Genomic DNA, 15,790 nt, shown 5'->3' on the forward strand with positions numbered 1-15,790 from the left:
TGTCTTAAAGGGTGCTATTAGATTTCTTTTTTCTCTCTCCCACTACCAACCACATAATAGGTGTTGTTGAATTGGTTCTCAGGTTAAGAAATATACTTTCCAAATCAAACATAATATGACACTACATAATTTAACTAGGCAAGAAGTTTGTTTATTGGCAGTACAAAAAATGAGAATAAAGGAGACACTGCTGTGAAATCTAAACTATCTGTACTGTTTGTGAAAAACTTAATTTTCAATGAGGTCACAAAGTTTTCTAGCTTAAAAGATTCATGTGGTTATATACTAACGTAAGTAGCTCAGGTTAGGACTAATGAAAACTCTGATTTTGGGTTGCTTATAGTAAAATGGTCAATTATGGGCACAGCAATGGATAGAACAGGTACAATAGCAATATTCTGAAAATGTGTTTCCTGTTTAGCGTTGGCTGATCTGCTGCCTCTAAAAATAGTGCCAAAGCCTTCACCACTAAATCCAGCTATCTAAAGAGTATAAGAAAACCCAAACTGGTAGGAAGAGAAGAAAATTGGAGATTGAGCAGTCTATATTCTTACCTTAAAATGACAGCTAACAATTTCGAAAGGGTAAATCTGTCTCCACTGTTACTTGGAAACACTGCAGCTAGGATTAAGGTAAATAATCCTGTAAAGAGAGAAAAACCGACAACTTTTATTTTGTTACTTGAATTCATGATAATAATACTAATAACAATAATGAAGCACATAATATGATGAAAAATAATGATTAAAATAATTGTTTCCATTTTTTTAAGCTTCAGTCTGGGAAGAAGAGCAACACATAAATCAAATCAAATGAAGAACTAAGGTAATCTCACTTAGTCACTATTGAAATTAATATCAAAAATTAGTTACAGCTAGGCTGTGTTTCATTTATTTTAGGAGAATGTAAATGTTATTAACTTAATTAATAATAATAATTTGTTTCATTTGTTTTATTTATATACCGCTATTCCAAAGATCATAGCGGTGAACAGCAAGTAAGCTAATTAGCAAGTAAGCTAACTTAGTCAGTATCCAATCCAAAATTTTCAAAGCATTAAGAGTATGTAATTTTACTACACATGAAATAAAAATGCATTTTAAAAATTGAAGTTTTAAAGAGCACTATGAAGAGCACTATGTTTAGTAATTTTTAAATAAAAATATTTATATAGTGCTTATTAATACCAGAAGCATTTATTCCTCCTTCCCCAGAGGGCAATAACTTTGGTCCAAAACACACTGCAGAAATAATCCAGTTTGGCTGAATGCTAGGGAATTCTAGGAACTGTAGTTTTGAGACATTTAGCCTTCTCTGTCAAAGAGCTCTGAGGCCACAGTAAACTACAATTCCTGGGATTCCTTTACACTGAGCTAGGTCAATTAAAATAGTCTCAAACTGGAGTATTTCTGCAGTGTGTTTTGGACCTTTGTTTTAAACTCTCATGATGTGAAAATATTTTCCGTATAAACAAAATTACTGATGGAATCCTGTATTTGACTGCAGTCAGCCTTCCATATCCACAAATTCTTTATCCACTGATTCAACCATTCATGGTTTGAAAATATTCCAAAAAATAAAAATTCCCCAATGCAAACCTTGATTTTGCCATTTTATATAAGGCATTTTATAAATACAATGCCACTTGAGCATGGGACTTGAGCATCCACGGATTTTAATACCCATTGGCAGTCTTGGAACAAACCCCCAGTAGTTACCAAGGATCCACTGTACTGAGAAATAAGCCCCACTGAATTCACTTCGGCTTACTACCAGATATGTGTGTATAGGACTGCAACCAAATTATTTAATGCAGAATTGTTTGACTTCATAAAATGGTTTCTAATTCCTATTCAATCCTTTATCTACCAGGCTCATCTTTATTGTAAGACTAGAGATGACCTACTTTTGGTATCCTGTGTTCATGTTACAATTCCTGTTTTTCATCATGAGCCAACATTGATTCAACAGGGAGAGGCGGGATACAAATAAATATTTTATTATATTATTATTCACAGAAAAAGAAAAACAACAACTATTGAGCTCTGAACTGATATTCCATGTGTATCTCACTTTTGAATAAAATACTCATAACAGCTTTTTAAACAAAGCCACTGAGATAAACTACTACAGGTGGTATAGATTATGCTGCTTATTTGATTAGGGCTTCAGACAAATACGTCTTTCCTCCTGCCACCTTTCTGAATAAAAAAGGATGTGAAAAGTTCCAATCATTAAACCCCCTCCTTACATAAAAAGACATAACTATTTTTTTAAAAAAAACATGCAATTAGTGAGGGGGTTTAAGCATCTACAATAAGTTTCAGGTGTGTTAACAGTCTCTGCATACATGTTTCATTTCTTACCAGAGGTTGAAGACAGAATATTAACTATGGCCACCTGGGTGTCTGAAAGAGCTTCTTGATAAGAGAAGTTTGCCAAGAACCACTAGGATATTAAAGGATAAGTGTTTTAATTCCTGTGATTTTTAGTTTCCATTCTATGTTTTTAAATGTTATGAAAACAACAACAAAATATAATTCCCACACTAAAAATGTAATCCAGTCTTTGGATATGATAAAAGCATGCTCAGAAACAAACAAATTTTTACATGAATAAGAAATTAAAGGATTAGACAATTAGAACAAACAATAACTTGGTTCGTTAATACAGTAATGTACTGCAGATGTTATGAAGTTAAAAGGAGGTGTTTTTTAAAAATAAATTTTGATTTGATTTTAAATTTTACACAAAGAGACAACTATTTTGTCCTGTGTGGTGAAACACTTAAATACTGTGACCATAAAATTTTATGGGTTCATTAAAAAGGCAAAACTGAGATAATCATAAAGAATTAAGTCCATTTAAAACTTTAATGCAATTAATCCGTAGGTCCAATTAAATCAAATTCATTTAACAAGACAAGTTAAATGGAACTAATTCCCTCCGGACTGGAGTCTATATTTTCATTAAATGAAAGATATTGTTTGAAAGGTGAATCTCTTTAATAAATTAGATTCAAACCCCCCCCCCCAAAAAAAAACCCCAAACCCATGCTGTTTGTTAAAACATCCTGAATTGCTCAGGTCCCTCTTTGGAAACTGGGGGGGGCACATTTTCTGGCATTATCATGAGATTACCAAATTCAGTTATACAAGGTCACTTAAGTTTCCAATACTACATCCTAACCTTATAAAATCACTATGTGAAATTAACGTCTGCTAAAATCAATGGAATGTACATGCGTAAAAATGACCAATTCATATGAAAGTTTGAAAATGTATACTGCCCCAACCAAAAAGGTCATATAGACTTAAGATGAGTATGGTCAATCTCCTATGTGCTAGAATCATTAATCACAGTTAATGACTGTTTCAACTGTCTATCTTTTTGGATACTCAAATGTTCCCACATTGTATATCATTCTCAGTTGCCACTGAGAGAGCATCCATATCTGATGAAATGCCAAACACACAATTTTGTAGAAATTTTGAGTGAACTCTAGAGCCTACTCGATGTGAACTGTATGTACACCAAATAGGGTACATTGTAAGTCAGGCAATCCCAAATATTACTCTCCAAATATCAAGAACATCTGTTCAGCCAGTTTCATATAATATGGTAACAGACAGAAACTTAGTTTTATTTCTATGAATGACTTTTCATAGATTCCAGCCTAATCAAGGTGACAGATAGTCTATGAAAGCTCATGATATCATATTTTTGTTGTTGTATTTACAGTGTCACAGGACTTTGTTATCTTTGCCACAACTGAAACTTGCTAAAACAAGTTTGGAAATTATTAAAGGACTACTGCATTTTACATTCACAGGCAAGATATAGGTAATAGTTTTACATGTTAGCCTTATACTATGTTGTCAGTGGTGGCATATTTTAACCAAAATGGGTACATTTCAACCAGTGGAACTGAGTGTGAAGTGCACACATTTATTATTTATTATTATTTATTATTACACATTACTGAAGTTCTGTTCATTCTACTGACCTACTGTAACACAGAACAGTGAAGGTGACACACTGTTCCAATAATGAATATTAAAACAGAACACTTCCTGCAGTGTGTCATAAAGATACCAATGGTTCCCTTAACCATGTTTAAATGTGATCAAAAGACAAAAAAGTAATTAGTAGAGAACTTTACATGGGGCTCATTATGTGATCTGACCAATAGCCAAGGCAGTGACAAAAGTCTTAAAATACAACTGATTTTTCAGTATTATATATTAAAAACAATAAAGTACTGGCAACATACCACAAAACAGAAGAAAAAGCTTATTTTGGCAACTTGAGATGCTGTAAGCTTCCCTACAGCTTTTAATATTGAATCCTGCTCCTTTACTGTTGGGTAAGACATACGAGATAGCTTTGCTTCCAATGCATGACTGGATGGGAGTTGTCGAATTTCCATAATATTACTGAATCGTACCCGAGGCTTTTTAAGAGCTTTACAGGAGGAAAAGAGATGCAGGTCATAATAAGTATTAGATGGGGGAAAAAAATAATCTAGGAGATGAAGCCTAGACTTCCACAGAATTATAATTCAGCATTATCTATTCATGTTCTACTATTTACATACTTCATTTAACTACAACAACAAGATTTTCACGAGAAGTATTTTATGAAAAAGACAAGGTGTAACTGCAAATTATACTGTTTCTACCTCAGTTTAATGTATTCATGGAACCAGATGTCCTGATTCTCTTTTCAGAAAAACCATACCCTTCCCTGTTCTTAGTCCCTTGATGAAAATCAAGGCTAAGTATTTGATATTACATCCTTGTCACTGATTTAGCTCAGGCAGAGTCTTTACACCATCTTGTGGTTAATCCAAAAGAAGACTTAAATATATCATTATACAGTGAGCCTTCCATGCTTGTTGGGGTTAGGGATACAGGACCCCCTGGAAAGTGGGGGGGGGGGGGCACAAATAACAAACCACAATTTTTTACCCTGAGAGAACACCTCTCTAGCAATCTCTGGGTCCTCAAGATCAGTTCTACACTCAGCAGCCATTGGAAATTGACCACAGAATTGTGTTGGAGGGTCTAAAATGCTTAGAGAAGTTTTCTCTAGCAATCTCTAGATCCCCAGTGCAGACTCTGGCAAAAACTGGCCACAGAGTCACTCTGGAAAACCAAGAGATTTCTAGAGAGAACATATTAATAAAATTTGTGAATAATCAAATGTACAAAAGTCAAACCCACAAATGTGGAGGATTACTGTACTAAGTTAAAAAAATGCCTTTACGTTATTAAACTTTCTAGTCCTACAGACTTGTTTCCTGAAGAAATAAAGCAATACCAACGGAACCCCAAATATACAACATACGGTTTGACTTTTATTCCTGAAGTACAGATAAACAATGGTAAAAAGAAACTCATGGAACCTAAGAACTATTGGTAGAATATGTGCTGCATTTACCATGGTATTTTATGGAAGCAGAAAAACCGTTTGAGTAACTGGATGAATGTGTGTTGTATCATGAATGCTCTCACAAACACAGAAAGGTGGGGTTAATTTGCCATAAAAGCAAGCTCAAACTGTGTAATGTAACAGCGATACTGTTTTAACTGCCCTGGCTCAGTGCTAGGCAATCCTGGAAATTCTAGTTTATTGTGGCACCAGAACTCTCTGACAGAGAAGGCTAAATGTCTCACAAAACTATAGTTCCTACAATTTCCTAGCACTGGGCCAGGGCAGTTAAAGCGGTCTCAAACTGGATTATTTCTGCAGTGTGTTTTGGACCAGTGTTTCCTTGGTATGTATTTATTTTTTTATATTTGTTCAATTTGTGTCCAGGCTTTGCTCAAGACAGTGCTAATACAACAAGCTGTGTTTTCTTAGTAGTTTTTCACAATTATAACATGCTATGTGTCTTGAATATCAATGAATACTCTTGAACTAAATACACTGGCTGACACTAAACTTTGGCTCTGTTTTGCATGTTCACTAATTCAACATGCCAGAGAAAAATTTTATTGCATCATTTGCCTTGAGAACCAAGTTCAAACTGAGACAATATAAAGTTATGCACTGTAATGTCAATTTTCTGTCTAAAGACATTTACTCGATATTTGAATTACAGTGAGACATGTAGGGGAGACACAAAAGAAGTCTTAGGTACAAAGTTAAGGTCAGTGACCCAAATAAAATTATGTATGTTGGGAAAAAAGAAATCATTATCTACTTTAGACTTTCATACTATCAGCACTAACATGAATGTAACAAAGACTGCATAAAAATAGAAAACTGGATTTTGAAGTAATCACTCACTTTTTTCGTTATCACTATTAGTGTTGCTACTTTTTTCCGTTGGAAAGTCATGAAACTTTACCGGAACATACAAAGGTTCACTCTGAAATGCAGCATAACAAGTTCCTAGTTATGGATCAAAGTTGCCAAGAAACAAAAGCAAAAATCTACTTACACTGCAATGTTGTAAATGTTTACCCCTAAGTCCACTTACAGACATAAAGTGGCTAAATTAAAAAGCTCCATAATATCAAAACAAACAAATTCCCAGGTTACTATATAGGATTGCTAGCATGGTTTGTTAGCTTGAAATGTAACTATTAACTAAATACAGCAGAACTCATCCACATTAATGCTTTGGAAAAGGAGAATTTAGTTTCTATAACATTTTTCAAGTACAATACAGTATAATGGCTATATCTGTAAAAAATGATGCATAGCTTCCTTTAAATTCTTCTACAACTTTAAACTTATGGGATAACAGTAAACTTTCTGTTTATTAAAATATTTCTAGCTTCTTTCAGCTCTACTAGGATGCCCATGCACCTTCCTGTTCAGATGTCATTTTAACATTTCTTTAGCTTAGTTCTGGCTTCTACTTGTCGAAAGCAGAGATGGGCAACTTGGGGATCTCCAAATCTTCCATGACTGTAACTTCCATCATTCCTAACCAACATAGCAACCTCAAAACTGGAAATATGCAAAGGGCTAAATCAGGGGTAGGCAACCTTTTTGAGCCGGGGGCCGGGTTGCTGTCCCTCAGGCGACTGGGGGGCCGAAGCTGGGGAGCGTTTCGACCCTCCGGGCGGGGCCACTGCCAGGGGTGGGACTTCCACCCTCTGGGGCGGGGCTGTGTGCTGGGGGGTGGAGCTTCAACCCTCCAGGGCGGTGCCGCATGCCGGGGGACGAGCGTCCACCCTCCGGGGGGCCAGGACTCCCCATTTTGCTGGCCCCTGACGGGGCCCGAGGCCCCCGTCAGAGACCAGCAAAAAAAACTGGGGGGGGGGCCATGCCAGTGCTGGAGGACCCCCTGGAGGGCCCCATGACGGCACCGGCCTTCCAGAGGCCCCCAGCCCGCCATGGGAGCCCGCCTGGAGGCCCCAGAGACGGCAGCGGGCCCCGAAGAGGCCCCCCTGCCGCCCGGGAAACCCTCCTGCAGGGCCCCCAGAGACGGCAGCGGGCCCCGCAGAGGCCCCCTGCCGCCCGGGAGCCCGCCTGGAGGGTCCCAGAGACGGCAAGCGGGCCTCCCAGATGCCCCCTGCCGCCCTGGGAGCCCTCCTGCAGGGCCCCAGAGACGGCAGCGGGCCCCGCAGAGGCCCCCTGCCGCCCGGGGAGCCCTCCTGCAGAGGCCCCCAGGATGGCAAGCGGGCCCCGCAGAGGCCCCTGCCGCCCTGGGAGCCCTCCTGCAGGGCCCCAGGGACGGCAGCGGGCTCTGCAGAGGCCCCCTGCCGCCCTGGGAGCCCGCCTGGAGGGTCCGCAGAGATGGCAGCGGGGCCTCCCAGAGGCCCCTGCCGCCCTGGGGACCCATGGAGGGTCCCAGAGACAGCAGCGGGCCTCCCAGAGGCCCCCTGCCGCCCTGGGAGCCCTCCTTCAGGGCCCCAGGGAGCCGGGCCACCGCAGAGGCCCCCTGCCGCCCTGGGAGCCCTCCTGCAGGGCCCCAGGGATGGCAAGTGGGCCCCACAGAGGCCCCCGCCACCCTGGGGCCCTAAAGCAGGGGCCCCTGAGATGGCAGCGGGCCTCCCAGAGGCCCCCTGCCAGCCCTGGGAGCCCGCCTGGAGGGTCCCAGAGACGGTAGCGGGCCTCCTAGAGGCCCGCCGCCGTTGCCGTCGTTGCCGCGACGGCCGCTCGGTGGGCGCCGCCATTTTGGGCGGCAAAATGGCGGCGCCATAGCCCCAGAGGCCCGCGGGCCAGAGGTTGCCGACCCTGGGCTAAATGGAAGAAAAATATACATGAATATTATCACTGGACAAATGGCGGATATTTTCATTAATAGATTTGTTTATTTCCTTCCGATCTAAAACTCAATCACTCTAGTAGGATTCCTGGATTGAATAAACTATGCTCAGGCAATAATAAATAATGTTTGCTAATAATTACTGAAAGAGCCAGTTTGTTGTAATGGTTTGAGTATTGGACTACAATTCGGGAGACCAGGGTTCGAATCCATGAAAACCACACTGGGCGACCTTAGGCAAATCACACTCACACAACCTCTAAAGAAAGCAATGGCAAACCACCTCTGAACAAATATTGTGAAGAAATCCCTGTGAAGTTGCACGACACACCACAGCAACAAACTACTTGCTAAAAATAAGTTCTTCAAAATAGTTTTAGCAATGTTCTTCTTTCTCATTATTGATATCTGCTACTGAGTTTCAGATACCAATGCAATAGGGAAGTTGAGTCTTTTAACCACTTTCAAGAGATTAAGGCCCACGGAATCTAATAGGACATAGGCCCAAAACACACTGCAGGGAGTCTAGGAACTGGAGTTTTGTGCGGCATTTAGCCTTCTCTGTCAGAGGCCTCGGCGCCGCAACAAACTACAGTTCCCAAAATTCCCTAGACACTGAGCCAGGGCAGTGAAAGAGGTCTCCAACGGGATTATTTCTGCAGTGTGTTCTGGACCTTACTTTTGAACAAAACTGTACTTTTACATATTTCAAAAGTAGGGTTAAAAGATTCGACTTAAAACTTACCAAAGAACTATTCACAGAATTATCCAGTTGTACAAGCAGCAAAATAACCTCAAGCTATGCAAACAATAAAAGTTTTAACATTAAACATTTAACAGACACTACTAGCAGTCTTAGATTTTTTTTGAAAAAAATGTGTACAGAACTTATTTAAAAAGAAAATAGGATCACAGAACAATGTTGTTGTTAACTGTTATAAAGTTTATTCCTATAGTGGTGTAAATTTGCTAGGTACAAGGCCATGATTAAAACATTGTTATAAGTATCTCAGGTGAGACCAAGACTCAGTAAGGCTGGTGCACTGATCACGAATAGATCATTCTCATTCCTGCCACCATGACTCAGTGCTGGGTTCCTTTTAGCGTTTGTTTGTTTGTTGTTTATTATATTTATTTGTATCCTGCTCTCTTTCCCAGAACTGGGACTCAGGAGCGGCTTCACAACATAAAAAAAAGTACAATTAAAACACTAGAAAAAAAGTACATTAAAAAAGGAATTAAATTATTACAATATTAAAACAGATAGTTATTAAAAGAATAAAACACATTTTCAAGATAAACATATATAAAAAAACTTGTATCAATTTTTTGAAATGGTACAAAATCCCAGCCCCTGTGCTTTATAACAATTCTTAAAAGCCTGTGTGAACAAGTAGGTCCAACCTGCCAGAGGAAGGCGAATGAAGGGGGGAGCCATTCTGATCTCCCTGGGCAGGAGTTCAGAGTCTAGGGGCACCTACAGAACAAGGACCTCTCTTGCGTCCTCACCAACTGTGCTTGGACGGTGTTGGGACGAAGAGAAGGGCCTCTCCAGAGAATCTCAGAGTCTGGGCTGGTTCATACAAGGCAACACGATCGCCAATAGTGTGGACCTGAGGCATATAAGGCTTTATAGGTAATAACCAGCACCTTGAATTGTGCCGAGAAAACAACTGGCAGCCAATGAAGCTGTTTCACAACAGTGGCCTTGTATGATCTCTGTAATCTGCCCCTGTTAGCAGCCGGGCAGCAGCTCTTGAATCAGCGAATTTTCCAAACATCTTCAAACACCCCACGTAGAGCCCATTACAGTAGTCTAAACAGGATGTAACCAAGGCATATACCACTGTGGCCAGATCTGGTGTCTCAAGGAACAGGCACAGCTGGCACACAAGTATTAAATGTGTAAAGCACTCCTGGTCACAGCAGAGACCGGGCCTCTAGATTCAAAGGTGAGTCCAAGAGTATCCCCAACTGCGAACCTGTGTCTTCAGGGGGAGTGTGACCCCATCTAACCAGGCTGGATCCCTATTCCCTGATCTGCCTCTTGACTGACCAGGAGCACCCTGTCTTGTCTGGTTGCTAGTGTTCCAAGTCAAGACCCTAGTGAAAAACTGCCTATTAGAGACAACAACAGGAATCCCATTGTGCACATAGCCATCAACAGAGAACAAATGACAGGATGACTGCAAACCAATGCCTACAATATTTTCCAAGAATACGCTTTTCTGAAATAAGCCTAAAACTCTGGAGTCAGTTTCCTGGTCATCCATAATATAGAGAGGGGGGGGATGCCTATGATTTACTAGGACACTAGCCATGAAAGCTCTATTACTTTACTCACTATCATTATCTTAACTAAACAAACTGCAGTGCGCCTGCACCATACACGGGCGCGCTTTAGGCAGCTTTCCAACATACGCTGAAAGCCGTGCAGGGAGAAAGGGGCAGCGTGTCCTGTTCAGAGTAATGGGCGTGCGCCCTGGCCGCGTGCACAAACTCCATTCATTTAAATGGGGCTCAAGCATGCCCGGAATGTTCGCTTTAGGCGGGGAGTCCAGAACGGATCCCCACATAAAGCAAGGGCGCACTGTACTACTTTTAAAGAAATAAATATCTGAACAGTTCCTCTACATAGGCCAGTCTTTACACCACGGGCCCCTAAAGTATTTAGACTTTTACTCCCATCATCTCTTCCACTTTTCTGTCTTGGCTGGGAATGAACGGAACTAGTGGCCAATGTCTCCTGGAAGCCTTTAAACTTTTCATAAGATTTTCATATAGGATCACTTATGCAAAGGAAAAGATAGACGAGGGAAGCACACTTCCTCATCGACAAAATATCCTACACAAAAACACTGGATGTCAGGTTATCCCTCTGATGGAGGACTATAATGTTAGCACTAATAGATTTCCATCTCTAAACTTTATTCAGTTCCCATTTGTTAAGAACCTCTTCTTCAGCCAAGGTAGAAAGCCAACCAGCTCACTTGTAGGATACAATCCCATGGTGCACATATGTTCTGTTAAGACAAACTGATTAGAATAAACTATTCCCAATGTCTAAATAATCAATGGGAAGCATGTGAATCAGGTGGAAAAGGATTTTTTTTTATCAATAAGAAAAATTTATTCGGACTTTGTACAGCAATCAAGAACATCATCTCAAAAAAGGGAGATACTTACTGACATTTTTCTCTTAATGGGCTAATAAGAACATTTAAAAAAGGAAGCAAAATAGAGCACAAGATATAATCACATGTCTCAGTAATGATTCCAAGGATATATTAAATTTAAAACATTCATTCCATTCCAATTCAGTACATAGAATCACCACTGTGCAATTACCCGTTCTGTTTATGCAGTGATTCAATCTTAATGTGAGACTAATGTAAGAATTATTTATTCATGGAACATTGGAGCTTAACTTACGTTAGTTTTAGCAGTCTTTCTCTCTAACATATGCTCGATTTTATTAGTTTTAGAAGCCACAATGTTTATACCATTATAAACTGAAAGATAAAGACACTTACAAAAGCTGCATGCCTGTTACGAAGCCCACGTGTGCACTGTTGCCTCCACGGTTTCCAAACAATAATCCCAGGAGGTAAAGAACAACATGGATGTTTTTGCAAATGTACTGAAGAACGGCTTTCTTATACATAGTAAAAACATACTAGAAAATGGGGAGAAAAGAAGGAAAAGTTTACTATGACTGTCAAATCATAACACATTACACAAAATAACTCTAACTTTACTGTTCTTCATTTATCTCCTGAGTGCTGTAGCAAGGAGATAATAATTCGTAAATGCAAAGTGCAAAATTCAAATAAGGAAAAGCTACATATATTTAGAGAAAAGAGAACAAATGCACCCGAGTCCCCCATACGAACAAATTCAACTCATTCCACAAGTTAATAGGGCTAGCAACAGTAAAGGTAAAAAAAATATGCTTCTTAGCTACCTTATGTAGGGCATAATCAATATTTTTTTCTGATAAATCAGGGACAGGTACCATATTTGTGTCTCCTGGCTATACCTGTTTCTCCTTTCTACCATGGACTGGCAACCATTGACCTGCATCTGTCCACAGACCACCATTTTGAATAGTACCATTCTAGAACATAACAGTATGGCAGGGCTGGGAAATCTCAGGCTTGAGACCAAATCTATAATTATCATCACCATTATTATTTTATTCATTTACCATATATACTTGTTTGTACATTGAAAAACTTATGCCCTAAAACTGACCCCAAAATCCATGGTCGACTTATATGTTAATATGGCAGTGCTGCTCAGAAAAATGGCAAGGGCAGCTTTTTCAGATTTCTCTGCTCTCGGTGGAGAGAGCAGAGGGTGTCCTTTAAAAAGTGCCAGTCTTTCTCTGTCTCCCTCTCTCTCTCCCTTCCTCAGCAGTGAACTCCGAAAGAGCCATTGCTGAAGCAAAGAGAGTGTAAGATGATCACTGCTTCTTTTAACCATAAAAGAAGATCCAGTCACACACACACACTCACACACAGTCTCTCCCTCAGCTTCTTTTACTGTTGGCTCTTCCCGAACGGACTTGTCCTCCCAGGCACTGTGTGATTATCTATCTGATTTTTGATTGGATAGTTGATTGTTGCCTACTTATTTTAACCAATTCTATTTTATATTATTACCTATTGTTTTACACGTATTTTGTAGATTGTACGCCATTGGCAGGTTTCATTTTTATTGATTTGATCATTTGTATGTGCAGCGCTGTGTACATTTACAGTACTATAAAAATAAACTATAACAACAACAACAACAACAACATTTCCTGCATGGCAGGGGGTTGGACTGGATGGCCCTAGTGGTCTCTTCCAACTCTATGATTCTATGATTCTATGATTCTAACAACTGAGGATGGGCAGGCAGTGAAGAGTCCATCTGGGGAGAGCCTAATGTAAAAGTAGGCTTCTTGGTGGAATTGAAGAGGCAAAGGGCACTGTGCCTGTTAAATCCCAATCCAAGGGGAAATAGCTGCAACAGGGGTTCTTTGGCGCTTCCCTGCTGCAACAGAGAAGCAACCTCTATCTGCTGTCATAGGTAAATGCCAAAGAACCACTATGGACCTGAGAAGTGTCAAAGTTTTACCCTTGACTTATCTATGGGTCATACCAAAATCCATAATTTTAGCCCCAAAACCTGCCCTTCACTTGTACATGAGATCGACTTATAGTTGGGTATATGCGGTATATCCCACCTTTCTCCTAATAATGGGACTCAAGGTGGCTAACAACAAGTTTAAAACAATACAAATTAAACACTATACTAAACCACTAAGAAAAGTATAAATATAGGATTTTAAAAAGCAACTGGCATTTCTAAAGTTAAAACATTAGACATTACAAATATTAAAATTAATTTTAAAATTATATTGTTGTTATAGTCTTTTCCCCGCAGAAAGAAACTCTACTAGAACATGGCCACATAGCCTGAAAAACCCACAAAAAACTATGGATGCCAGCCATGAAAGCCTTCGACTTCACATTATATTGTTGTTGTTAACTGCCATCAAGTTGGCCCTGACTCATGACGACCCTGTAGATAAAACATCTTCAAGATCTCTTATCCTCCACTGCTCTGCTTAGATCTTGTAGATTCCTGACTGTGATCTCCCTAATTGAGTTTAGACATCTGGTGTATGGTCTTCCTCTCTTTCTACTGCCCACCACCTTTCCTAATATTATTGTCTTTTGAAATGCCTTCTCATGGTGTAGCCAAAGTACAACAACCTCAGTTTCATCATGGCTTCCAAGGTGAGTTCTGGTTTGTTCTTTTCTAGAAACCATTTGTTTGGGGGTTTTGTTTTTTTGGCTGTCCACTGTATCCTCAGCACTTTTCTCCAGCACCACACCTCATATGAATTGATTTGTTTTTCTTATTTGCTTTTTTTTTTTTTACTGTCCAGCTCTCACATCTGTATGTGGTGATGGAGAATACTATGGCTTGGAGAATTGTGACTTCAGTGCTCAGGTGCACGTCTTACTTTTTAGGATTTTATCTAGTTCTTCCATTGGTGCCTTTCCCGTTCCTAGTCTTCTTATTTCTTAGCTGCAATTACCATTCCGATTGATGTTTGTTCCTAACTATGGGAACTTTTTAACTCAGTGATTCCCAAAGTGTCCTCAGAAGCTAAGTGCAAGTATCCAAAGGTTCCTTAGAAACTAAATGCAAGAATTTGCAACTGGAAAGCTTACTGTTCTGCTTTTAAACTTGAACTGCTATGAAGAGAGCTACAAAACAGCAGACTCTTCCCTACACCTTGGGACAGAAGATCATGTGCTCTTTAAATGAGGAGCAACTCAAGAGACCTTTTGGAGCCATGAAGCACTTTCAGTAATGGTTGACAGTGGATGTGAGATACTACTACCTTGGTAAACCATTGTCAACTTCATCCTGAGATTACTATGTCCTACTTGCTTTTTATCATGAGATCAAGGGAAGCAGAAAAAAATTTGACATATGCAACTTTTAGAAGTCATTGTATGGGATTAGAATGAATCCCATCTAATATTGGACAAGGCACAGACTGTTGGACAGGGCAAATAAATTCTTTCCAAATCAAGACAAAGTGATTGTCTGGATTTGTTTTCTCATTTTGTCTCTCATAGTTGAGGTCTACCTATGATGTCAATTACAGGCCCCTCTCATCTTTTTAAGTGGGAGAACGTGCACAATTGGTGGCTGACTAAATACTTTTTTGCCCCACTGTATAGGAATCCCTGGGAACTAAACTATGGCCCATTACACACGGGCTAAAAAGTATGCGCAGAGCGTGTACTAGGGTTAAGAGGGGGCGGTGCTTCCGCACTGCCCTAACCCTAGTGCGCACTGTGCACACATAAAATGGCGGCAGCCGTTCCACACGGCCGTCGTCATCGATACGTCACGGCCACGACGCCTCCAAACGAGGCGGCGCGGTTGTGATGTATTGGGGTCGTGGCAGGGTGCCTAGGGCGCCCTTTCCGCAACCCCGGAAGGAGCTCCGTTTCGGAGCTCCTTCCTGGTTTGGTCCGCTGGGCACAGCCTTCAGACACAGCCTTCAAACGGCCCCTTTCTCCTTCTCCCCGCCGCCGCGGGGTGTCCTCGGGGCTTGAAGCCCCGAGGACACCCCTTTCCAGGCTGTGGGGAAGGGGCCTTTTGCCGCTTCCCCGCAGCCCAGAAAGCGGCGGATCCGGGCTTCAGTGGCTGCCGCTCTGGCCACTGAGGTCCTGATCCGGTGGGGAAAGGTGCGCCTACAGGCCGCCCCTAAAGGGCGGTCTGTAACACGCCTATATTTCCTTCACCCATTTTAAGCATCTTATACTGGGGGGAGGGGATTGGATTTTGCTAATCTGTGAAAGACTATAAAGTTTTGTATTTTAAAGGTATATTTCTACAGCACAGTCAGTGAAACAAAACTGGAAAGATTAATTGTATTTAAGTATTATTTAATACAATGTAAGAGCTGGGAAAGGCTGAATCAGAAAATGCAGTCATAGAATCATAGAATCATAGAGTTGGAAGAGACCGCAAGGGCCATTCAGTCCA

The 15,790-nt window shown here is 40.6% G+C and overlaps 1 protein-coding gene across 1 annotated transcript in view; it reads right to left on the bottom strand.

The window, feature by feature from the left end:
* Nucleotides 1–15,790, bottom strand: part of SLC35F5 (solute carrier family 35 member F5) — a 54,143-nt gene that overhangs the window by 21,287 nt on the left and 17,066 nt on the right. The window contains 10 exon segments of the mRNA XM_042458551.1: nucleotides 555–642; nucleotides 2,367–2,448; nucleotides 4,274–4,464; nucleotides 6,295–6,376; nucleotides 8,973–8,996; nucleotides 8,998–9,020; nucleotides 9,741–9,840; nucleotides 11,761–11,830; nucleotides 11,832–11,884; nucleotides 11,886–11,903. Coding sequence (XP_042314485.1) covers nucleotides 555–642; nucleotides 2,367–2,448; nucleotides 4,274–4,464; nucleotides 6,295–6,376; nucleotides 8,973–8,996; nucleotides 8,998–9,020; nucleotides 9,741–9,840; nucleotides 11,761–11,830; nucleotides 11,832–11,884; nucleotides 11,886–11,903 — 731 coding nt within the window.

Source organism: Sceloporus undulatus, chromosome 1 (genome assembly GCF_019175285.1).
Source record: "Sceloporus undulatus isolate JIND9_A2432 ecotype Alabama chromosome 1, SceUnd_v1.1, whole genome shotgun sequence".
Classification (NCBI taxonomy): Eukaryota; Metazoa; Chordata; class Lepidosauria; order Squamata; family Phrynosomatidae; genus Sceloporus; species Sceloporus undulatus.